Genomic DNA, 25,362 nt, shown 5'->3' with positions numbered 1-25,362 from the left:
TTGTCTGGAGTCATTTTTTTAAAAATTGTTATTATTATTAAAAAAAAAGTAATATCATGTCTTAATATTAATGCATATATGTTAAATGAACACATTATGATGATGATTTTTATTATTATTATTTTTCGTCGTGCATGGTGCAGAACAATTATGATCTTATTTTACAAACAGATAATTACAACCACGATAATAAACATTGATAATATTAAATGATAACAAATAAATGAATATTTTTCTTAAAAGCCTCGCGTGAGTAGCTGATTTTGTTTGCATGGCAATTTTTTTTGCAACCAATTTTAACCCCTTTGACAACCAACCAATCAGTGAGCACATAAAGAAAGCAAATCATCAGTTTTAAATATTCTATAGCTCACAATAATTGTACACTATTACAAAGAAATCGATTTAACATTTATAACACGTTTTTCTATTGTGAAACTGAAATCAAGGTGTGCTTTTGCACCGCACACAGATTAAAAGAAGAAATATTAGATAAATATTTTCTGCATTATTTCCAAGCATTGACATTTTTTTATTAAAATAACAATCACAAAATAGATAATCGAATATCTACAAACCTTGTTGTGTATTTCTTGTAACTTGTCTACCTATTTGTTTCTACTCTTTGTTGTCAACCATTTAATAGAGGCTCCTATTTTTGTAATAGGCCTATATTGATTACAATTTATATGCATTAGATTTTTTTTGTATTGGTTGTCAAAAGGTTATAACGAAACGAAACGAAAACAAAAGTCGAAGAAAATTGCTGCTATAAATAACAGTCATGTATTGAAACTATATTGTTCAATAATGTGAGTTTTAGGCCTGCGGTCGGCCATCAAGCAGTGAAAAAATACAGTCAAATCATAAAATAATAATAATAACAACAATGAACTTGCATTTGAATTAAAACGAAGGCTTTCCTCCCTCCGCGTCCGCGGGCCACATGCAGTGTCCACACCTTTAGGTCAGGGTCGGGTCAATCAGCTGGGGGGCGTCTTCATCAACGGCCGGCCCCTGCCCAACCACATCCGCCACAAGATAGTGGAAATGGCCCACCACGGCATCCGACCGTGCGTCATCTCACGCCAGCTCCGGGTCTCTCACGGGTGCGTGTCCAAGATCCTTTGCCGCTACCAGGAGACCGGCTCCATCCGGCCCGGGGCGATCGGAGGCAGCAAGCCCAGGGTGAGACTTCCGACAAGTGCAAACAAGTACAAAGAAAAGAAGGGCGGTTTTAGAAATGATTCGTGAAGGTGGAATTCATTGAATTGTTGAGAACGTGAGCGTTTTTTGTGAGAGATTTGAATGCAGTCAAGAACTGTACAAGGACATTTGTGAACATATCGAACATATAATTCGTAGACGTTTAGAGTGAACTAAACCGCGGGTGGGGGAGCTTTGTTAACCTGCAATTTGTGCTTGAACAATGTTTTTTTTTTTTTGCATCGTGATGGTACATATTTTGAAGTTGGGACCGTTTTGTGTTTTGCGCCTCAACCTTGACACACTCCAAAATGTAAGCTATACAAGATGCGGTTGTTGCAAGTCAGTGAAGTGACGTGTTTTTGTACATGTCCTGCATGTGGGGCCCATTGCAGCAAGTCGCAACGCCCGACGTGGAGAAGAGGATCGAGCAGTACAAGAGCGACAGCCCGGGAATATTCAGCTGGGAGATCCGAGATAAACTGCTCAAGGACGGCGTGTGCGACAGGAGCAGCGTCCCTTCAGGTGAGACACTCGCTGGTAAGACGCTTCCGCTTCTCTTCATATCTTTCGCCTTCCAAAACAACATTCATGCGTCCTGATTTGGATTACTGTCATTGGTACCTAAAACCTTCATCTGTAGAAAACGCTTCGGTTGTTTGGTCGACAAACAATAATATCAATAAATAACACGCGTTTCACTCGTGCATTTTAGCTTCTTCTCTTTTTTTTAAATGACCATTTGAGAACGTTTTGCCGCACATTAGCGCGCGCGCACGTACACGCAGACACACACACACGTATACACACGCTCATATTTATGCACATAATAATAATAATATAAAGAATAGCTCCTAAAAAAAACTTTTAAGAGATCATAATCGGCAATTAAATAAGATTAAATTAATAAATGCAAATGTTTGCACTTTTTTCTCCAATATTTTTTTTCGTTGTATAATAACAATAAATATTTAATTTAATTTAATTTAATTTAATTGTATTTAATTTTATTCTATTTTATTCTATTTTATTCTATTTTATTCTATTCTATTCTATTCTATTTTATTCTATTTTATAAATTACAACTGCAACGACTATAGTGCAGCTACAAATATGCCCCCCCCCCACCCTTTGCCTTCTAATTGTATTTCTTTCATTTGCATGCTATTAAATGTCTGTGAATCTAACGCATTTAAATGTTGTCAATCATTTGAGTAATTTTAAGACACTTCTGTTCTCTTTGCTTTGCGAATATTCAGCTGTTCTGTTGTAAATGCTTTTTTTTTTTTTTTTTTTAAGTGCTGTGCTTTTGGCCGAAGCACGTGAAATGAGTTTGCCTTCCCTTGCCTGATAATATAACATGACAATTGCAATTCACACAGCACCTGCGATGTATGATGTCGATGTGCTTTTCTTGTCAGTGAGTTCCATCAGTCGAATCCTGCGAGCTCGTTTTGGAAGAAAGGACGACGACGACGACGACGACGACGACGAGGATTGCTTCAAAAAGGACGAAGAGGAGGACAAGAAAACCAAGCACAGCATCGATGGCATCTTAAGAGACAAAGGTAGGCCACGGGGATTTGCCGACAAATTGGGCTCAAGTGGGGCTCGTTTTGTCGCCGGGTTCCCCCAGAGGAGCCCTCATTATTTCTCATGTGTTATTGATGAAGTGTCAGGCCCACGGGGAGCAGCTTCCACGCTTACTGGGAAGAGGACTGACGTGCCTGTCGATATCAATTAGACACGGGCTCTTTATGGGACTTTGTGGACTTTGGCTTGACATCATTTGGAACGTAACGTTACAACAATCATTAAAACAAACTACATTTTAACGAATGGAGGGAAACATAGCGGAGTGTTTTTTTCCCATCAGAGTAGGCCTACACACGATACATCATTAAACCTTTGGATTTTATTTATATAAACCTATAGTTCACATTACGTTGAATTATAGGGCTAAGTCAAATCAACGAAATGAGCCGCGCTGCTCCGAATAATCTCCAATCCTCATTTCAAGTGTCACAAAAGATGTTTAAAAGATGAGCCCCGTGTGTGTCTCCGTCATCTTCTCATCATTGGAAGATTTGTAGGACTACAGCCGCTAATGAAACTGTTGTCTGCTGAATAGGCATCTGTGTTGGAGAGGGATGTAATAGCTCAAAGGCATAGTAAGAAATATATTTATCCCCTATCAGCCCTCACTCTTACACTTCCAGGCACATGTGCTCCCTTGCAGGGCTCCAAAGCAGATTAAATTGAGCTTTTATTTCTTTTCACTTTCATCTTTTTGGGCAGCTCCCTTCATGGTGCCAAGCCTGCGGCGAAAAATTCATGAGGGTTTTAAGGTTTTCCTTCCGTGTGCTTTGGATTGCGTTTTCAAATATTAATTCCATTTATTGCGCTGGTTTGTTCCTGTGGGAGGAGAATGCATTTTAATGGCAGCATGCTGTTTACTCAAAATGATGATCCTGCGATAAACATGCGCGTTAAATAAGTCTCGCCTATCGATCAGCCCCCAAAATTAAATGCACCCCAAATGTTGGCTTTCATTTGCTTTAGATTTCACACATTGTAGAAACTAGAACATAATATGAATATTCTAATCTTCATGTAGATATCAAATCGGCCAAAAATAATGTCACATTCTAAACGGTCATACAATTAGCATTTATCATTTGAAATTTTAATTAAGCGAACTACTGTTCATGTGTTAAAAACAATGAAACAGTTCATTTGAAACATTCTTAATGATCACACAAATTTACAAAAATGCTTATTACCATAAAAATGTGATGCTGGACAGCTTTGGAGTCACTGCTTATTTCTTCCTGAGTTTCATCTTCAAACTTCTCACGTTTTTCTTCTTTCAACAGCATTCGCTCAGACTGACCCATTTTAATCGCAATTTTGAATAAAAGACAAGTAGCCTAAATTTACCCTCATTGGACTGTAGGAGCTAATGTATTAAATATTGATTGAGCTTGTAAAGAGGTTATAAACAACGCGTATACAGATCTTTTCATTTATGACACTTTCTGATAATTAAACATGCCCTTGGCAATTATTGCTGAGAAACAAACTTAACAGGAGGCTTATATGTTGGGCCTCCTTGTGAAATTGACCAGTATGCAGTTGAGTTCATCATTTGAACTGAACAATATACATCACGCATGATGTTAGCATCAAAAGATGGTTGGCAGCTTTTGAAAGGCGCTGATGTGTAAAACCCGGAAGTCGGAAGTCCGTGGCATCTACAACATTGTTGTTCTATTTTGTTCTGTCTCCTTTTCGTTTCGGGAGTAATTCCACTATTGACCACTAGATGATGGCGTATTATTATTATTTCGACAAGGTGTACATTTGGCTAAAGAAGAAGAATGGAAACAGGAATGATTTCATCTCACTTTCGTTTTTACTGAACATGTCAGTACTCTTCAACCCTGCTTTTTACACCTTCGGAAATCAATGGCTGTAGATTCATTTTGTAAGGTACATCTTTGGGTATAATTGATGTATATTGCGAAATGATAAGTTTGTTTGGATAAAATGATATTTTCTTTATATGCTGGATATTTGATGCTTTGGCAGCCATTTTATTAGATGTTTGCATGACTTTTTAGATGTTATCATTTCATATGTGTGTCTCATAGTGTATTCAATTATATTCTTCGGTGCAGTTTTCATTTGCACTCATTGCAAGTCATTCAATCCCCTGACTCAGAGTTTGGCTTGCCGCTCAAACATTTAACACTTTGGGAAGTAAACGCATACAAAGCAGATGGATCGGCACACTGCTCGTACAAAATGTTGGCACTATCCATTGCTCTTTGCTCTTATCTAATATAACTCTGACAATTGTGCCAAATGTGTAAAAAACAAAATCAGTGCCGTAAATACTACAAATGCATTCTTTGGGTTTATTTCAGTAGGACATTTCTATATCGTGGATTTCACTTATTGCTGGGCGGTCTGGAAGGCGACACTGTTGTATCGGATGTCATCAGGGTTTATACAGGTGTGCCTCATGTTGTGTGTATTATGTCAGTGAGCGTTGGACTGGAGAGCACGACGACTTGAGCGGACACAAATGTGGTGGCCGTCGACAGTGACAGTCTCGCGGCCGTTGTGTTGTCGCTATTGATAGCACGTTTCCCCGGGCGTGTGCGCTTCCTCCACTCCGTATGCACTCTCTCGCAGCTATTCTTCTGGATTGGAATTGTGGGGGAACCCAAATGTTGGCTGGAGATAACACAATCGTCACAGGCTCCATCCTGGGTTGTGCGTCAGTGTATTGAACTAGGATTACCCCCCCCCCCCCCACCACCACCACCACCACCACTTGCCCCCCCCCCCCCCGCTGTCTCACAGCGAAGAAATAGGGACGTTTAAGTAAACACACGTACATGCGTTCAATGCGATTTTTTTGTTTGTTTGTTTTTGATTTCACTGTTCTGAAGTGAGATTTGGATTTTTCAACAGAACAGCTCAAATTGGTTTCATGTTAGACTTGCAATTACCTGACAAACAATTTGAAAAGGAATTTCATAATCACGTTAATTACACGTCATCATTTTGGACCTAATTCCATGTAAAAGGGCACATTTTTAAGTCCTGTCTTTCGTTTCAGCGTGTTTGTTACATGGCAAAGTCAAGGAATTGGCTTTGCATTGATGTTATTCATCCAACCAACAATTTGCTACACACTCAGTGACACTTCCAATTGCATTCATTTTGTAATTAGTTACCAGTGACGAAATACAATATTTGTTTTTATTATGCAATTAATGTTATTTATTCTGATGCTAGTGTAATGTTACATTATTTACTTGTATTTGAAAAAGTGTCATTTTTGGTTGCAATGTTTGATTGACTTATTTGGTATTTAAATTGAATGAATGATATAGTTCAGTATATCTATCCATGCTGGAGGAGGGCTGCCTTCATGGCCTGAGGCCAACCTGAACATAAATGTGTTGGTTTGTGTTTTGTCACATCCACACCTACAATCTGCGCAGACCTACCTCTCATTTTCCGAGCACTGCTACTAAAGCACATTGAAGCCGCGCAGCAGAAGGCAGATTGATACAAGTACGTTGGATTTGGACGTTGCACGGCCAACTAAAGAGAATCTTAAACATTGGGATCATGTTTAGAAAAAATGCCCTTAGGTCAGTGCTACACATCAAATAAACTGAAAATCCATGCAGATCATACATAGGCTCATACAGTACATAGAAAACTTAAAAAAAAAAATTGTTTTAGTGCCTGCCCACTTACAAAATTAGAAATGAGTCATTCAGTTACTTGTGTGATGGAAGGGACACAATTTGGCAGTTTGAGTGGGACAAAATGTCACTTTTCACTTATCTCACAATGATACATTATCAATATAACTGTGGAAAATATACGTGTGAAGCCAATGATATGATTGGAAAAACATATCATCAGTTACTTTGCAATAGCGCTATTGGCATGTGATGAATATGCATTCTGTTTTTTGACACTTTTGCTATAATGAGATATTTTGGGACAATAAGTGCAAAACAACTGTGGGCAATAAGTGAATGGAGTACAAATCAACAGTGATCAGCATTTGGCTGAGCCACTTGTAGACAGTCTTTCACTGTTGTCTTGATTTGGACTTATCTGGGATGTCTTTTCGAAAACAAATATTTATAAATGGGAGCCGCTGAGCTTGCGGCGAGAGGGGGCGTCTAAGAGAATGCACTCCTGCAATGGGCTGTTCACAAGCCGTCCCGTAATCCTCCTTTCATTTGGCCGACAAATGCCATGAATCTTGTCCGGCGACCCGATGGGAGGCTGATCGGCCAACAAAAGGAAAGCAGAGAACAAAGAGCAAACAGGCAAAGTGGACTTGAGGGGTGTCACCAGACTCGGGGATCCCATTAACAGCCTGCAGCACAATGGCAATGAGAGAAATCACACAACAATATAGCAAGACAAAGTGGATGAAAAGTTAACACTTCGCCGGGTCAGTAATGGAGCCCTCGGTGAGCCTTGCGTTGAACTCCCAGAATGCCGAGCTCAAGTGTCACTCTTGTTGTCGCTTATTTTCAGATTCCGATTTCGGATTCGGATGACTTTGCTGAACTCTAAAAGGCGAGTCACAAGCCATCCAAGAAACATGAAAACAACAATGACCAACAGAGAGGAAGTGAACCGGAAACCTTGCGGGTCGCCTTTCAGCGCGCTAGCTTTCTTAGATCGAAAGAAAGGGAAGGGGAAAAAAAAACAAGACTCAAGCTCTGCCCTTTAAAGGGGGGCACAGTATGAACCTGGAAAAATACACATTGTCTTACATCTCTCCAAATATTCAGCCTGTGCTGCAAGTTAAACACTATGTTCGCTTATTTAAAGGTGTTTTAATAGTGAACACTTCAAAGAGGTGACTTGACTTGAATATGAGCTTCAAATGCAGCAGGGAAGAATCCACTTTCATCCACTGAAATTACCTTCAGTGAGCCCGCTGGACAACATTCAGGGACATTTCTCTTCCTTCTCGTCTACTCTTTCGCAGTATAGCTACAGGAGAGGAGATGCAAAATAGACTTTCTCGTAAAATATTCATTTCAGTCTTTTCATCATTGTCTTCTAAATTTATTTCCTGTTTTTATTTATTTATTTTAAAGGCTGCTACATTGTGTCTTGAATTATTAATGGAAAAAGATCACCACTTGCTTTGTAGTTTTAATGACCTTTTCCCACAGCAGTCACGTTGATGCACTCAAACAGTAAATCGGAGGGCACGTACCGTACTATACCCTTGGCATGGTTTTTGGGAAATGTTGAAATTATTTTTCTTTTTTTCTGCTCATTACTCCAATAAAGAAACGTTGTGAGTCACAAGCAGGAACACTGAAGCAACACTAAAAACTGTTGGGTCAAAAACCACAGACACAACTTTTTGTGTTATTCACTTGAAACCAAAAAATTAATAACCCACAAAAGTACCCGCCAAAATTGGGTTGTTTTGTTCATTATAGTTGCGTCAAAATGAATAAAAGTTTTTGTTGCTGGGTTATTTCGTGGGTTATTTTATCTATTCATGTACCTTCACTCTAAAAACAGTAAAGGTAAAAATAAATAAATAAATACTCAAAAAGGGGCCGGCACAAATTTTTGGGTTATTAATTTTGACCCAACTTTTTGGAAAAATGAAAATTCCACAGAATAACCTCTTTTTTTTAGGAGGAGGGGGTGTGGGGGGAGGGGTGTTTTGTGGGTTCTTTATTACATTTACTCGTGTACCTACACTCTAAAAACAGTTGAGTAAAAAAAACAAAAAAACAAGTCAACAAAATGAAAAACCCACAAAAATAAAATATTTTCTAAAATTATTTTCTATAAAACAACCCCCCAAAAATGGTACTCTAAAATAAGTTGGGTAAAAGAATAACCCAATCTGCGTAAAAAATGGACAGATCCACTCATTGCTTGCCCAAACTTTCTGGGTTGGTTTGAACAAAGCACCACCCCCCCCCCCCCCCCCTTCACCCCAAAATTTGTTGAAGTTGGGTCTAATTGACCAAAGTAGTGGATCGGTGCATTTTTGACCCAAATTGGGTTATTTTTGACCAAACAGTTTTTAAAATGCTGTGGTTTATGGTTCATTCATATGACCCAATATTAGGGGTTCAATTCTGTATATTACCCAAAAGTGGGTCCCTTTTTGACCCCCCCAACTCTTTTTCGTGCGAATACTGTCAAAACCTTTGGCCCAAATGGTAGAGTGAGAGATATTGCTGCAATGACACATCTAATGGGGCCTACTGTGTATGAATATGAAGGATACTTTACTGTCCATTTGAAGGACACCTATTTTGCGTTGAACCATCAACTCCCGATGACCAAGAGGACATATATTGTGTCCATCCCACCTTTTGGCGGGCTGTATTTTGTGTGCTCCAGCCGTCGGGGGGGCAGACGGGCGGGGGGGAGTTGATTCAAGAAAAGGAAACAATGTGAAGCAAATACTTGAGGCACGCAGGCTGACAGTTTATAAAGTGGCAAGCATTGTGGCCCGAAGGCAGATGCATGAATACCTCTGAAAAGACTCCCTCACGTTGACACGATTGAAGTAGACAACAGCAAAACGCTGAAAGGAAAGCTTAGACTGTGCGCTGCCAAGCTGATCAGCATTTCTAATGCTCCCACTTGGAATTAATGTACATCTGCAGTGGGAGGGCTCGCTGCGTCCACTCACTACTCTTTGCATTGTTTGCCGGCGGTACACGCATCTCGGCCTTCCCTTGCCACGCCGAGCAGCTCGTGGCTTGACACAATTCGGAGAAAAGTAAAAACCACAAACGCAGCTCAACTTTGTTTCACTTGACTGCTGCAACAATGCGTGCTCATGTGACGAACAGTTGATTCATCCGAATCGGTGGCAACTGTTGTGTGATAAAAACATTTGAATCAACATGCAATGACTCCTGTGAGGAAATCCAAGAGGAATGCTTATAATAATACATTTTAAACTTTGTGTATTTAAAACAACCACATACATTTGCCTCAAACTTTGTTTAGCTTAATGCTAATAAACAATGCAAAATGCAACAGAGGGGCTAACAAATAGCATCTTTTCCGGCGTTATAAGGCTTTAACAACAATAAATGGTGGTGTAGCACATGCAGACACACAACCTTCTTTATCCTTTGCGAATTTTGAATAATGTTACTGCTGCTTACTAAGACAGTTGTGACACTGTTCTTCAGGTGTCTCTCTATGTCTGCATTGTACTGCCCTCTGGTGGCCAAGGCACAAAGGAGCAGCATCATGCCCATTGAATTGAGGCAAAAATGTGACAAAAATGATTTCTTTATACTGGATTTTTTTGTCATTCCAATATGTTTTATAAGGTACTATACTATACTATACTGTGCTTATTTTTCTTAATAAAGAATAAATACATTTCTTGGAGGATAGGCTGGAATGGATTGATAGTACAATGTATTTCCATTCATTTTCAATGGCGAAAGATGATGATGAAGTCGCCATCTGACTTTTGAAGTAGTGCAGTGTATCAAAACACACACAAGCACACACACTCATAGAAGAATTTCATTATCGTCTCCCTCGATTTTCAATACTTTCATATAGCAGCTTTCACTAATATTTGTCGCATTTAAAAATTTTTTTTTTTTACTTTAATATAGATCAGGGGTTTTTAAAGTACGCAGCTTTCCTTAGTGGTTTGCAAAAGAATGACTTAATTAAATTTGCATTAAAATTATTATTATTATTTTTTTTATCAACCGTTGCCAAGAAAATGAAGTCGTGGCAGTTCAGACGTATTTAACTTGAAAGTACAACACATTTATATTTATTCTTTAAGAAGGCATCATTTTTATTTAACTCATGTGCAATACAGTAATTGCATTTATGTTTATGAATTATATTGCAAATGTCTTGAAAAAGTTGGCATGGACTGCAATTCTCGTCATGACACTCCAGGATAAGCGACCTCGAAAATGAATGCATCGATGCTGAATTTTAAACGCACTGCACTGTCTGGCCTTGAATCCTTTTTTCCTTTTTTTTTTTTTGCAAACGCACTCGAGGCCTAACTATCAACTGCTAAGAAACACATCAGCGAGTGCATCCCAAAGCGTTTTAGCCAGCAGGCACATATCATTGAATTCTCAATTCCCGATCTCACAATGAAACGATTTTATTTCTCTTAAAAACGTCCCGCTATTGCTTTCTTTAAGCCTGCGGCTGTGTCAAGCATATCTTCAGCGGGCCTCTTCTTATCATATTTGCCCACAGCTCTAATACATATCACTGTTTATTAATAGTCTGCTATATATTTTTTGTTTTGTTTACGGCTATTTTTTTTATCTACTAAATAAAGACGTGAGCATGCATGAGTCCAAGGAGGAAAGGAGATCAAGACTTTGCATTTACTAGCAGTTTGCTAAGACATAATGCCCACAACAAGCCAGCATCTTTGTGTGGGCTGGATTTAGTTCAATGCCACTTAAATATAAAATACACTATATATCCTTAGTGCACGTTGCCTTTACACACATTTTTTTTAAGGATGTTGTGTGAGTGAATTCCATAAAGTTGTGAATTTCCAAATATTTTTCCACCCCACCCACCAGCATAATGCAGTGCAAAGTTGCTAAATCTGCTGGCGCGTATTAACTCATCACTGTAAATGTGCATAGTGCTGCTTTCCATACACTTTTGCTTCATGTGTTGGGCCTAAATAGAGGCGCGCTGACACAAAAGGCAGGAACAATGGTGACGTGAAACAATGAGAGCGACGTGGCGCAGGTTTTGTTGATGGGGAGACTTTTTGGTGCCAAACGGAGGGTTGCTTTGTCGGAATAAATTACAACACTTTGGCCTCATTTGAAAGCTCGAAAATTTGTAAGTCAAATATCAATATTGCACACGAGGGGGGGAAAAAATGAAAGTAGTTCATTTTTTTTGTCAGGCAAAGTCCTTGTCAGTCGTAAAAGTTAAAGTGTATGTAAGATGCAGTGGTTCCATTCTGTACATGTGTGGCCTGTTATGGAGCGAGGAACCATATATGGTAACGTCAATTTGAGTCAAATAGACGGCTCACAATTCACTGTGAGGGAATACAAGTAGAATCATCAATTTGGTGAGTCCGTAGCTCAATGTTTGATGTACCATTCGATATAGGGTGGACTCGTGGTTTGCCTCAAAGTTCTAAGGGTTCTGTTTTTTTTCTTTTTTTCTTTCGTGTAATTCATTGCCATCACCTGACCCCATTCTTCTTCGAGATGCCCTCGAGGTCCTGCAGCGCGTTTGCTCGCGGCCTTTGTGGCCGACCACCCCCTGAGGTGTGTCTCGTATTTATACTGAAAGCTTGGGGGACACTGGCGGGTCTCTTTTTAAGTGGCGCTGCGGCAACTGACCCTCGAGAGACGTCCAAAGAGCCTCCAGGACCGTGACAGCTTGGCTCCATTTCATTATATCCCCATCTATTCACTGGACTCCGACCCAGTCTTGTCCTGGATCTTCAAACAGGAGGCTGAGTTGACATTATGTCTTCCAATATTGCGATAATAATGTGATGCCAACAACCACTTTGGCTACTTTTGTTGTTGTTGCAAAAACGCATCTTTCAGCCTTCCCATGGAAGGAAAGATTAACAAAAAAAAAGAAAAGAAAAAGCTGCTGCCGCAGAGGAACAGAGCACTTTCTCCGTCTCAGCATCGCAATTACATAACTCCAAATTAATTTGGTGATGTTTAACTCTATCAGCAAAATGTAATTAATGTTATCATCATTAGGTAATCAGTGTGCCATTTTAGAAAAACAATGAATAAATGGCTTTGGCAGGAATTTGCAGCTCTAAATGAATTAGATGTGCTCTTTTTTTTTTCTATTGCAAGTTTTTGTGGCTGCACACAATGGTGGGGATTTGAATAAAATGAACGCTATACTAATCATATTCTGGCTGCGACAAGTCAGCGTAGTTGTTCATACCATTGTTATTCGACTGCAGCATATTTGCAACATGTGTGCGAAGCGCTTCCTAATAAGACCAATCACAGGTTGAGCCGATCGGCTCTGAGCGTCATTCTCACCATAATCTCTGCTTCCTATTATAATTTGAAAAGAGGACCCCCGCCCCTCGCACCCATCCACTAGACTGTCAAACTTTATGCTAAGGAGCCATAGCTTTTCTACTCAAAGTGACAATGGAGTGTGTACTGGCAAATGATACCCAAAGGATGATCTTGATGTTATCAAAATGGCTGCCTAGACACTTTTGTGTGTGTCATGGTAAACCGGTACCAGGAAACGAATGTATTGTCATTATTATGATATGGATTGTGATTATGATTATTATGATTACGTTTACTAGGCAGTGGGAAAGCACTCTTAGAATCATTGCCCCCCCCCCCCCACCCCCCCCCCCCCCTCCTCAATCCATTCAAATAATTAACCCCCTCTTTTTTGGAGGTTTGTACATGCCTGAAAGCATATCAATTGCAACCACATTTATCCAATTGAAAATGTATTTTACAACAATGCAAACGGACATGTATATCACAACAGTACACACAGAAAAGTGTCAAGACACCATGCCCAAAATTGGACAGGAAGTCCACCATTTTGTGCAATTTCCAAAGCTTGGGGCACTCTGGCATGTCAAATGTTTGATGTTCAATTTCAAGGCTTCACCATAAAAAAACGGTGTGACCGCCTGTTCATCCATCTTTGCAGCTTTAAAGCAACACCAAGGAACATTCAGTTTATGTTGATTATGGCGGCGCCATATGGACAAAAGTGGTATTGCTATGCCTGAAGGAAGACCACATTTCGCATAAGGCCAAGCGCATTGTGTTGTTTTTCAACTCTTGCCAGCGAGTGAAAGCTGGGCCAGTGTTGATCCTTGACTGTCCTTTTATCCGGGTAGCTCCCATTTTTCTTTTTTTCGTCTCCTCAGACAAAACCTTTCAGTTGTTTTGCAGCTTCTGCCAGGAAAGCAGCAATCGTGGATCGACATTCAAATTGATTTCTGTCTTTGTAACCAACGGGTAAAAGGGGAAGTGACGTATGCCATAAAGCAGTCAGCGCATTTGTAGTTTTTTTGTGTGGCAGTGTTCCTACCATCCTCCTCAAAGTTGCTTAGTGCCAGTAAAAATGATACAGACCGCCTAAGGCCATAGCAAAGGTACCATTCAACTAGTTTTAAGTCAATGTTTCATCAGAAGAGTTATGAAAATATTTGATTAAGGTTGAAAAAGTTCCTTAGTGCTACTTTAAAATATGAATGCTTTATTTTCCGATTTGTTCTCCAACAACAATGTCACATTACATGTTAGCATTTTTCAAGGTGGAATTGGTGGCACTGAATCACAGCCCAATAAAAAAAATGAGGTTATGCCGTTTCCATACAGCACAGAAAGAACCGGGAGATCCGGCAGGAACACATACAGTCCGACAATATCAGACAGAATACTCAAAACTACTCTAAGAACCCCCTATGATGTTATATTCATTTAATAAACATGAACATTTCTAACTTGTTAACTAAAGTCAGAGATGATAAACAAAAAAACGGGATGAGAACAGAGCCTTGAGGAACACTCGTTGCAGTGCCGGATGGCTGAGATTTAATTAGAGCAGTCTTGGGATTGATCTGAGACTCCGATAAGTCACTCAATACGAATATGAAAAGCTGCTCGAGTTGGATGAAGTAAATATAAAGCCACATGTTATACGTCTGAAGAATGAAACCTTTGTCACTGACTGTTTTGAGCGGCGTCGTTAATGACGGCACACATGAACCATCGTTTGAACAGGCAGTCGAATGGGCGAAGTGTCAGATGTGGAGTCGGAGCCTGATCTCCCCCTCAAGAGGAAGCAGCGCCGGAGTCGCACCACGTTCACGGCCGAGCAGCTGGAGGAACTGGAGAAGGCTTTCGAAAGAACACACTACCCCGACATTTACACCAGAGAAGAGTTGGCCCAGATGACGAAACTCACCGAGGCGCGAGTGCAGGTGAGACACGCACACGTCAACGTGTTCAATTGTCATTGGCCAGGCATGACCTTGAGCCTCCTCGATGCCCCATGTGCACGCTAATTGAATGGTTATTTGTAATTTGATGTTAATTGGAGTCTGTGTGAAAGATTGTGTCACAAAAGTCTGAAACCTTCCATGCATGTATAAACTTGTGACAATGAATCAAGCAGAACACAACAAAAATGAATTAAAAAAAAAAGGCAAAATGGAGGCCTCTCCAAGGGCAACGCCAAAAAGCAAAATTTTTCTTGTCAGTGCAACGCTAATATTGTGTAGACTGGACCTGACAGCCAGTAATAAAGCAGTGGGAAGTCCTTTTGAATTGATTAGAAAATGTGCTGGATGACAACTTGATTGTGCCCTGTTGTTGCATTTTATGTTACAGGTGTGGTTCAGCAATCGCAGGGCCAGATGGCGAAAACAGGCGGGAGCCAATCAGCTAACAGCCTTCAACCATCTGTTGCCGAGCGGATTTCCCCCGACCGGGATGCCAACACTTCCTACATACCAACTAGCGGACTCCAGCTACCCAAGCAATATTTTGTCCCAAGGTAGAGCAGCGCCTTCTATTTTATATCGAGTGAATACTGACAGCCTTTCAAGGAAGGAATTAGCGGGAAGGGTTGAGTGTGATTGTGTTTTGTCAGGGACTCTCGTCCCTTGTTGGAGCACCCATACAAAAGGTGGCTCATATAGAAGAGGGATGTTGGAAAATAGTAGCAGAAGGAAAAGAATAAAGTGAGGTTAACTGTTTGCTTGTTCGGAAGTGTTTATTATATTTATAATGGGCAATGAACTTGTGGGATAGAATATGTAAACCCTCAACACAACCGCTTGCTCCTGTATTTGTGTCGCCTCTATTTAGGTTGCTTATTAATTGGCTGTCGTTCCGTTTGGCGTCATAATCATGGAGTCGGCGGCGTGGCGGACATCGGTGTTGACCACATACATAAGGATCTGAGCTTGTAAATACTCCACAGGTTTAACATTTACGATTGATAAATAATAATAACATATATTTTCTGGAAACCCCCCAAATGATCACACACACAAAAAAAGTTGTTCAATGAAAAATCTCACAAAATAAAATACTATTTCAAAATATTGAGAAAAATATAGAAAAAAATATTTGGAAAAAACCCCATTAAATAGTAAATCAGTGGGTGCTGAGCATGGTCCGCTTTAGTAGAGGAAACATGTTCATAATACCCCCTCCAAATAAATAAATAAATAAATAAATTAAATTAAAAAACAACATGAGATATCAAGTGTGAAGTAGAAGAAACATTTTCAGAATTTTCATCACCAAAAATAAATGTAAAAAACGAAGAAAATTAGAATGAGAGATTAATTGTGAAGTGGAGATAAAATGTTCCGAATTTTCACCCCCCAAAAAAAGAAAGAAAGAAAGAGAATTTGGATGAAAGATCATCAAGTGTGACGCAAGAAATGATCCAATTTCATTTAAAGGTGCTTTGTGGAGTTTGTCACTTGTTTACTCACGACTGCCACCAAAGCGTAATTTCTGTGTTAAGCTTGTGCGTGGTGCACGCACGACGGTTCAAACTCGACGTTTTTTTTGTTTCACTTTTCTTGCCGTCTGAGCTGGAGTTTCGGCTGTGCTCAAAAGCCATCCCAAATGTGTCATACACGAACACTATATGACCCACTGAATGTATAAATACGTTTGGCGACATTTTTGATTGGTGGTGGAGTTGAGTTTGACATTCCACCATGTGCGCAATAACAGAGCATGTACTGTTATTGATCAATTCAGATGGCTGCGGTACGGTCCACCGGCCCCAGCCGCTCCCTCCCTCCACTATGCACCAGAGTGGTCTGTCCGGCACTGACAGCAGTTCCACCTATGGTCTAGCATCCAATCGTCATGGCTTTTCCGGCTACTCCGACACCTTCATGACATCCGCACCGAGCAGCCACGTCAACCCCGTCAGCACTGGGCTTTCCCCACAGGTAAATCTTGCATACTCGTTCTCATATTTATTTGTCTTAGTCTGCGTCAAATTTGAATGGGAATTATCCCAAAAATGACTAATAACATTTTGAGGAAATCTATTGAAATTTAGGGGTGCCACCAAGCACACAAACTTTTGATAATAAAAAAAAAAGTGATATTTTTAGTATAATTGTTCATTGGGAAATGTTGAATACAGTGCCATTTTTAACTCATTCACTGCCATTGACGGCTATAGACGTCAAAAATAAATTTGAACTATTTCTATTAGTTTAACATTTTTTTTCCACTTTTGTTAACAAGAGTATGAAAACCTAGAAAAAAATTATTGTACATTTAGAACTGATAAAATTTGTGATATATACTATTGAAGTCATGCTATTCATTTTAATCGCCTGACACCCCTACATTTTAATAATCTTTACAAAAAAAAAAGATTATTAAAAAAAATGTCTAGGTTTTCATACTCTTGTTAACAGAAGTGGGAAAAATATATAAAACTAATAGAAATAGTTCAAATGAATTTTTGACGTTTATAGGCGTCAATGGCAGTGAATGAGTTATCAGTAGTATATTCTCTAGGGTCATCAAAGTTAATTTACCCTTAGAGCGAACATGGATATTTCTCAGAATTCAACCTTAAAAAACTGAATGGAGGTCAATGGGGCATGCCTGTGTGGACTTAGCCTGATTTTTTGAAGTAGTGATGGAAATTAGACACATAAAGTTGAATTGATTTTATTGTTACACACAAGGAGCAATACTGACACACACTAACTAATACAAAAATGACAGGGTATATTAACTAAACCCTAAACTTAATTGCTCAGTCGGTGACGGAGTCCCCTCCACTTTACCATTGCATCATCCGCTCACCCACAGGATATGCCTCCCTAAAAGTAACCATGTTCTTTCCTGGCCACTCCAACAAAATCAGATGTGAGCTTGACGTCACGCTCGGCACAGTCATTGACCACACTGATTGCACGTACATTGATCTCACTTTTTTTTATTTTCAGCATTTCATCCTAGCCTTAGAAAGATTTTTTTTTTGACATGGATAGTGATTACAATCTTATCTTAGCATGATATTACTAACAACAATAATTGAGTCATTTCTATGAGCTTTGGTGCCATTTTAGCCTTCAAAATGCTTTTCCTTTAACTGTCAAGATTGTTTTAATTTATTATCAAACAGTGTCCATTATGTAAAAAGAAAAACCTATTGGTCCAGCTTAACACGTTATGATGCAACTATTTTTAAAATAGGTTTGTTGACTAACTAACGAACTAACTAACTGTGGTTAGCAAACCTTTGCTAGCTTAGTTAGCTTTATGTAATGAACACAAAATAACTATATAAAAAACCTAAATGACTGTAAAAGTAAAAACAACAACAACAGCACACAATTACAGATATGATAGTGTAATGTACTCAACAATAATTGGGTCATTACTAGTAGCTATTCTGTGCCATTTTAGCTACGAAACCGTTTTGTTTCCTTTAACAGTGAATCATTTATCATTTAATGTAAATCTGGGTTTATTATACTGTAAGAAAAACCTTCTGGTTTATCTTAACATGTTATGAGGTAACCATTTTTTGAAGAGTTTTGTTTAACCAGCCTAACTGTGGTTAGCAAACGTTTGCTAGCTGATGTTATGACTGTAAAAGTAAAACAAAAACCCACTCATATGATAGTCAAATGTAATAAGATTATACATACCCAACTGAAACAACGAAGGTCACTTCAGTTTCTTGAGAAACAAGAATCATTTTGTTTTACCTCACGTTGCTTTGGCACTCAATGACCACAATTTACTAATATTAAAAATAAAAAAAATTATATGGTGGCAGCCCTAAACCATCATATATTTAATTTTTTTCAATTCAATTGATTTCATTCATTTGTAAAAGAAAAACAATATAAAGTAATATTGAAAGTAAAGTATTTTGGAGAAACATTTTGCATGTGTAATTTCTAGATATATTGGAACTCTTAGCTCCCAGCCATATAAAAAAGCGATTTTTATTTTTGATGCACCCTAAAAGGACACATTTTGTTTGGGTCCGTCTGCGAACACACCTTGTTGCACACTCAGCTGCTTACTGAAGTAATAGTGTTTCCCACACCATGTTAATACTTGGGTGGGGCACCCACCCAATTATTACATTTATATATTTATATACTCACTTGTGAATCATGAGGTTAGAGGAGACGCAAGTAGCAGGACTGAGAACACCAAAACACCCCCGAGTCCACCCACCCAAGAAGATTTCAAATCTGTTGGAAACATTGCAATCAGAAAGCTTAAATGGGATGCAGGAATTGAGGTCATTCACAAATCAATCACAAAACCTTTTAATTCACTTTTTTTCCCCCAAGTCCAAGTATTCGAGGTCCGTGGCAGAACAAACTCATTCAGTGGCTTGAAACAAAACCGGCTGTAATTAAGGCCTGAAAAATATGACCGGAGTGCAAATGACAAACCTGACCTCCACAAATTCCCAGCAATTACTCCAACCGTCCATTGATTTGATTTGCACTTTTCTTTTCTCTTTTTTTTTTTTCTCTGCTTTTCCTCAAAGCTGCCATACTTACATTCGTCCAAATTCCAATGACAAGACAGGCGAGGTGAGGATTTCTGACAAAAAAGGGATTTGCTGTTGTTGCGGGGAGTTGGGGATAACAGAGGTGTCTCTACAGCATGTGTTTAATCGTTTTGTAGGGGCTTAATACTACAAAAAGAACACCGCGTGTATATCAAGAGACGCGGCTGCCTTCATTTAATAAAATCTCTATCCCTAAAGAACGCAGCCTTGGTTTACACTAGGGATTACCATAGAGGGGGGGGGGGGGTGCATTATATACTGCATATTGTTATGGTTATTGGTTCACTTACGAATAGCTTTGACTGCTTGCCTTGCACGTGGCTATTAGGATCTTCCGACAATAAAAAGACAATTATATCCGTTTGGGAATGCCACGGCGGCCTCTGTCCGCCAATGAAGGATGAATAGAACTCATCAACTGATAATTTGGCCTTTGTTATCAAAACCTCAAGGTATTTAACAATTATTTTATATAGGAATTCCCTAACTTAGTGTTGGCATTCAAAATGGGTCAAGGGCCAATTTTTGTAGGGTTGCTTTGCTACTAATCATCATGCAGGCACATTATTTATCGCACTTTATTTGAATGAATTCATGTCTTAAGTGTTCTTTATCATTAGTCATGGTCACGACACGAGACAAGTTCTTTTATTATTAGCTTAGCAACCACGGATTTCATTACTTCAGCTCGTGAAAGCTTAACAAATGAGGCCTTGAAGAAAGTGTCAAATGTAACAATGCACTCTACTTGGTTCAGTACATTAAAAAAAAAAAGAGGGATGGGCGAGTACCAATACATTGCATTGGGTCGATACCAGGCCTTATTTCAGCGTATCGGTACTCACGATGCTCTTGTGGCCATTTTACAAACAGGAACTAAAAAATTAGGAGAATAGAAAACTGCCACTAATTTCGTACAATTTGTTTGTTTTTTGGGGAAATTTTTGGCATCAAATGTAGTGGTGTTGGTATCGGTATTCGCTATTGGTATCGGTGACTACTCAAAAGTTGAGTACTTGTACTGGTATTGGTTTGAACAAAAGTGGTGCTGAACATCCCTATAAAAAAAAAAACATTGGGTGTTCGTATTTTCTACTCTTTTGTTACTTTTTAATGGCAAAATATGTCATTTGTAAAAAGCCGCAGCACGCTGCTCATACATGGAAGCTTACTTCTCGCAAATGAGCGTTTTAACATGCAGGTGGCATGTGGGAGAAATCAACCGCATTCATTCAATTCCATTCCCTGACTATTCTTCTGCCAGTCGAGTTCCATCTGCTCGCTGCGTTCTTAAGCATTCGCACGAGATTCCCCTGATTCCTTTTCTGAATAGCACCAAAGTGACCGACTTCTTCCAACACCTGACATGCAATGAGCACAATTTGAAACAGCCGCATTCTATTTGCAACATACGACACACTCCACATTTGAGCCGCCTCTTCACAAATCCAAAGGGCCAAATGGATGTTCGCTTTCATGTGGAGGCTGCTGCCAATTCAAAGCATTGCCGAGAGAAAGAAGAAGAAAAAAAAAATGCTAAGCAATCCTCGGTGAGTAAATGTTTCTTTAAACCTGAAATATGATGATTGCTTTCCTTTCACACACACACACAAAAAAAAAGCTCATATGAATTGGATCTACCGTTTTCAAATCAGGTCACTGAAGGTGACATGATCACTTCGTACAATGACCCCAAAACGTCAACGCATTACACAAAAAGAAGAAGAAGAGCTCATTTCCTCCTCAGTTTGTTGTGAGAAAAAGATTTCGTAGCCTGCACTGGAATGGTGGAGCTCTCTAGCTTGCTATTTGATGTAGGCTGAGAGAGAGAGGGAGAGAGAGAGAGAGAGAGAGAGAGAGAGAGAGAGAGAGAGAGAGAGAGAGAGAGAGAGAGAGAGAGAGAGAGAGAGAGAGAGAGAGAGAGAGAGAGAGAGAGAGAGAGAGAGAGAGAGAGAGAGAGAGAGAGAGAGAGGGCGAGTAAGGCTAGAATAGAGTTGGTTTCAGTGTTGGGGGATCAGAGCTGCTTTGGTTCTCTGGCTGTGTGTCTTTGATCCATATCCCCAGGCCTGCCTTCCTCGCGAGCTCAGGCCTCTGCTCGTGTTTCCAGACAACTGTCGGCCTGAGATAAGGTGGGCTGGGGGGAGGGAGGGGGGGGGGGGGCTCTTCACACATATTACCCCCTCCTCCAGCGTTCTCTCCCCCTCACACGCACATATTTTTTATAAGTGGATGTAAAATGGCCAAACCTCCTGTAATTTCATTGGTTGTAATTCCATTAGTTTTTATAATGTAAAAAAAAAATAAAAAGAGAGAGAATCATTTCAAACTTTTAGCCATTAAAAAAGTACATGCACAATTCAACTGAAAGAGAATTGAACTGTCATATATTGCAGGGTGTAGCCCGTCGGAATTAGCAATCCCAATATTTTTTTTATTTCTGTATATATGTATATTAGGGTGTGCATCTCTCCACAAAAGATGATTCATGTAGCAAGCCTACGATTCGATTTGGTTCAATTCAGTGGGATGCTCATTCAATTCGATATGGTACGACTGTAGATTCTCATGTTTATATTAGTGCTGTTAGTTAAGCGGTAACTCATTGATTAATGACAACAACAAAAAAATCACACTAATCATGTATCAACGCAGATTAATCGCATTATAAAATTTTGACCGCATATTATCCTTAAGCTTGACAGCGGATGGTTATGTCAAAGGTTGTGTTTGAGCAATAAAAATGCATTAAAGTAATGAATAATTTAATAAATGTTTGCTTATGACATTCAAAATATTTGTTCATGTCAAACGAATGGGGTCATTTTTTTTTCCATTTTAAATTATGCAAGCAATTAACTGATTAGAAAAAGAGGAGATTGAGCGTGTTCAGTGGATCAAAAAAATGTTGAAGAGTCCTCGTAACATTAAATGTCAAAAGAGTTAAGACATAACAGGTGCTCTTCAAATTTGGCAGGCAAATTTTTTTGATAAAAAGCCTTTTTAATCAAGCGAATAATTGTAATTAATAAAAATTCTAATATGCGTTTCATCTAATTACAAAATGTCATCGTTTGACATGATATGCAAAAGCGCTCCAAAGCCCAAACGATCCAAGTTAATTCAATTCAATGAAACCGATTTATATCTGGTGTACTTCTCTCATAGAAGACAATTCAATACGTATCTCAACACATGAGGTACGAAATGATTTTAAAATGTGACAATTTGATTTGGTTCATTCAACCAAAACCAATTTTCCGATTCCGATGGATTTATAATTCAGACGATTGTACCTTACGGCTCAGTGCTAACACAAGTGGGACGTTTTGGTGCGAGAGTATACAAACAAAACAGAATCAACAAAAACACAATCTCCATTTCTATACAGCCCGCATCTTACTGTGCGTGTTTGGAAGCTGAATGTCAATATTAGTCTCAGCTGCTATTAAAATTTGCGGCATTAAGCCCTTTGACTGGGCAAACTGTCAAGTGGCAGACTCCAACGTCAAGCAATCAAAAAGGATGAGCGTACTGTATATATTTAGACCATCATACTGGGAGGTTGTGAGATGTTGGCTGAAAAAACACATGCTGCCTCACTTTGGAAGAGTTGGAAGCTTAGCTGCCGCAAAATAAAATAATCAGACCTGCTGCTCCAAACATATGAAAAAACCCCCAAAAGAATCATTTTTGAGGCGGGTAGTCGCTCGACGTTTTTATTATGGCACAATTTTTCAAGACCAACAACTGAATGAAGTCCACTCATTGTGTCCATTTGCAGGTGATGAGCATCCTGAGTAACCCGAGCGGCATTCCCTCCCAACCCCAACACGACTTCTCGGTGTCGCCGCTCCACAGCATGTTGGAAGCCCCCCCGCCCAACGCCGTGTCAGCCCCCGGCAGCCAACGTTCGACGGAAGCCTCCATTAAGACGGCGGACAGCCTTCCGTCCTCGCAGGCCTACTGTCCGCCCACGTACAGCACCTCCAACTACAGCGTGGACCCGGCCGTGGCTGCCGTGGGCTACCAGTACACTCAGTATGGCCAGAGTAAGTCCCGCCGGTGTCCCGTGGCTTAGCATGATACTGCTCACGCTAAAGCTAGTGTTTGCTGACAGGATCTCAAAGAGCATTATACTTGATCCGTGATTGTTGGTCAAATGCAGAGAAGGGCAAGCTACTAGAAAGTCTTGTTGGTTAAGCCCCCCCCCGCAACAATTCCTTTCCTTATACACTATGTAGCTACTAGATCGTAAACATATCTCTGTCATATTGGTTGTGTGTCTGAGTGGGAACTTGCTCCTATTTGTCAATGTGCCGTTTGTGCACCAGGATGAAAGGTTGACTTCCCCTTTAAGAGCGAATAATTTCAACCAGACAATCAGCACCAAGGAAGGGTTATGACAAGAACGAAAAGATTAGACTAAAAAACATACATTATTATTATTATTATTATTATCAGATACAATGGACCCGCAAGGTGCCCTAGTGTAAAGCACGTCTGACTCAAAAAAATGTTTCTTTCACTCATTCACTGCCATTGACGGCTAGAGACGTCAAAAATTAATTTAAATTATTTGTAGTTTAATTCCCCCCCACACACACTTTTGTTAACAGTATGAAAACCGAGAATTTTTTTGAACGGATATCAAATTTGTGATTGATCGTGAGTTAACTATTGAAGTCATGCAATTAATTACAATTAAAAAAATTAATCGTCTGACGCTCCTAATTTTTTAATAATATTTTCTTTTTTGTTTGATTACTTAATTATTTAAACTCAAGATTAATCACAAATTTTATAAATAAATAAAAACAATTCTAGGTTTTCATATTCTTGTTAACAAAAGTGGAAAACAATGTGAAACTAATAGAAATAGTTGAAATTATTTTTTTTACGTCTATAGCCGTCAATGGCAGTAAATGAGTTAAAGCAGAAGTTAAGCCAAAAATAATTTCTTTCCAATAATATGTTCTGTGCAGCCCCACTAATCTAAACGCGGCATTCTGTCTGTAGAATATGAACTAAGCAGTCAAATCCACCCGTTTTTATCCATCTCAGGGGTCGGCCATTTTGCCACTTGCTGTTGACTACAAATGACATCACAGTGGCTCAGGGCTCATGTAACGACCAATCACGGCTCAGGTTCAGAAAACAGGCGGGTCTTAATTGGTTGCTACCTGAGAACAGATGAGCCGGGATTTGTCGTGACCTGAACCCTGAGCAACTGTGATGTAATTTTCTGTTGACAGCAAGAGGCAAAATGGCCGCCCCCTAAGGTGAATAAAAACTGATGTATTTTGCTGCTTAATTCATATTCCACAATCACAGTATAGTATTAATCAGAATGCCGTGTTGAGACGAGTGGGAGTGCATATTAACGCGAGTGTGAACGGTTGTTTGTCTATTTGCCCTATTACTGGCTGGCGACCAATCCAGGGTGTCCCCCATCTCTCACCCAAAGTGGTATATGGAAAATGGATGGATAGATAGATATAATGATAAGTAAAGAATTTTTTTTTTTCCTTTATAAAGTGTTAACATTTAGTACGTTATTAAGTACTTACTAAGGGATTTTCTGCTTATTCAAACCTGCTAAAACTTGCTGCAATTAGCCTGTTTTCTCAGAAACAGGCAGATAACAAAAGATGGATTTGGTTGTTGAATTTCACGCTTGATGGCTGTGCAGGCACTCTAGAGATCGATCTATTTACACACAAGCAATTGAAACGTTCATTTCCATTGTACGTCCTCATTTGTTTCAGGCCATTTGTGTCCCATGATCTGCTGTTTGGCCATTTTGCGTCATGGATGCTGCATTTCTTAATTGCAGTCCAGTTATGTTAAAAATCAAAAACAAATACTGGGTGGCTTGCTTTAAGGATTAAACACATCTCACGTTCTCGTGTTTACTACTAGCAATTTTGAACTAAGCAACCAGGACAGAGTACCTCTTTGCACATATTGCACACATTTCATTATCTTTTTCTTTTACGTCATCATTGGTACTCTTCGGTAGTAAGATCA

The 25,362-nt window shown here is 39.4% G+C and overlaps 1 protein-coding gene across 2 annotated transcripts in view; it reads left to right on the top strand.

Moving 5' to 3' along the window:
• LOC147179267 (paired box protein Pax-7-like) overlaps window positions 1-25,362 on the top strand; it is a 29,497-nt gene that overhangs the window by 356 nt on the left and 3,779 nt on the right. The window contains exons 2-8 of one of the 2 annotated variants that reach the window (XM_086067678.1): window positions 953-1,188; window positions 1,602-1,731; window positions 2,628-2,774; window positions 14,523-14,722; window positions 15,132-15,297; window positions 16,524-16,720; window positions 23,117-23,384. In XM_086067678.1, the coding sequence (XP_085923804.1) occupies window positions 953-1,188; window positions 1,602-1,731; window positions 2,628-2,774; window positions 14,523-14,722; window positions 15,132-15,297; window positions 16,524-16,720; window positions 23,117-23,384 (1,344 nt within the window). Of the gene's footprint in view, window positions 1-952; window positions 1,189-1,601; window positions 1,747-2,627; window positions 2,775-14,522; window positions 14,723-15,131; window positions 15,298-16,523; window positions 16,721-23,116; window positions 23,385-25,362 lie in introns of both variants that reach the window. The other variant, XM_086067677.1, reaches the window with a different exon arrangement.

Source organism: Leptonotus elevatus, chromosome 2 (genome assembly GCF_054856555.1).
Source record: "Leptonotus elevatus isolate MCC_2025b chromosome 2, RoL_Lele_1.0, whole genome shotgun sequence".
NCBI classification, from domain to species: Eukaryota; Metazoa; Chordata; class Actinopteri; order Syngnathiformes; family Syngnathidae; genus Leptonotus; species Leptonotus elevatus.
This window is presented reverse-complemented; position numbering and strand designations above follow the sequence as displayed.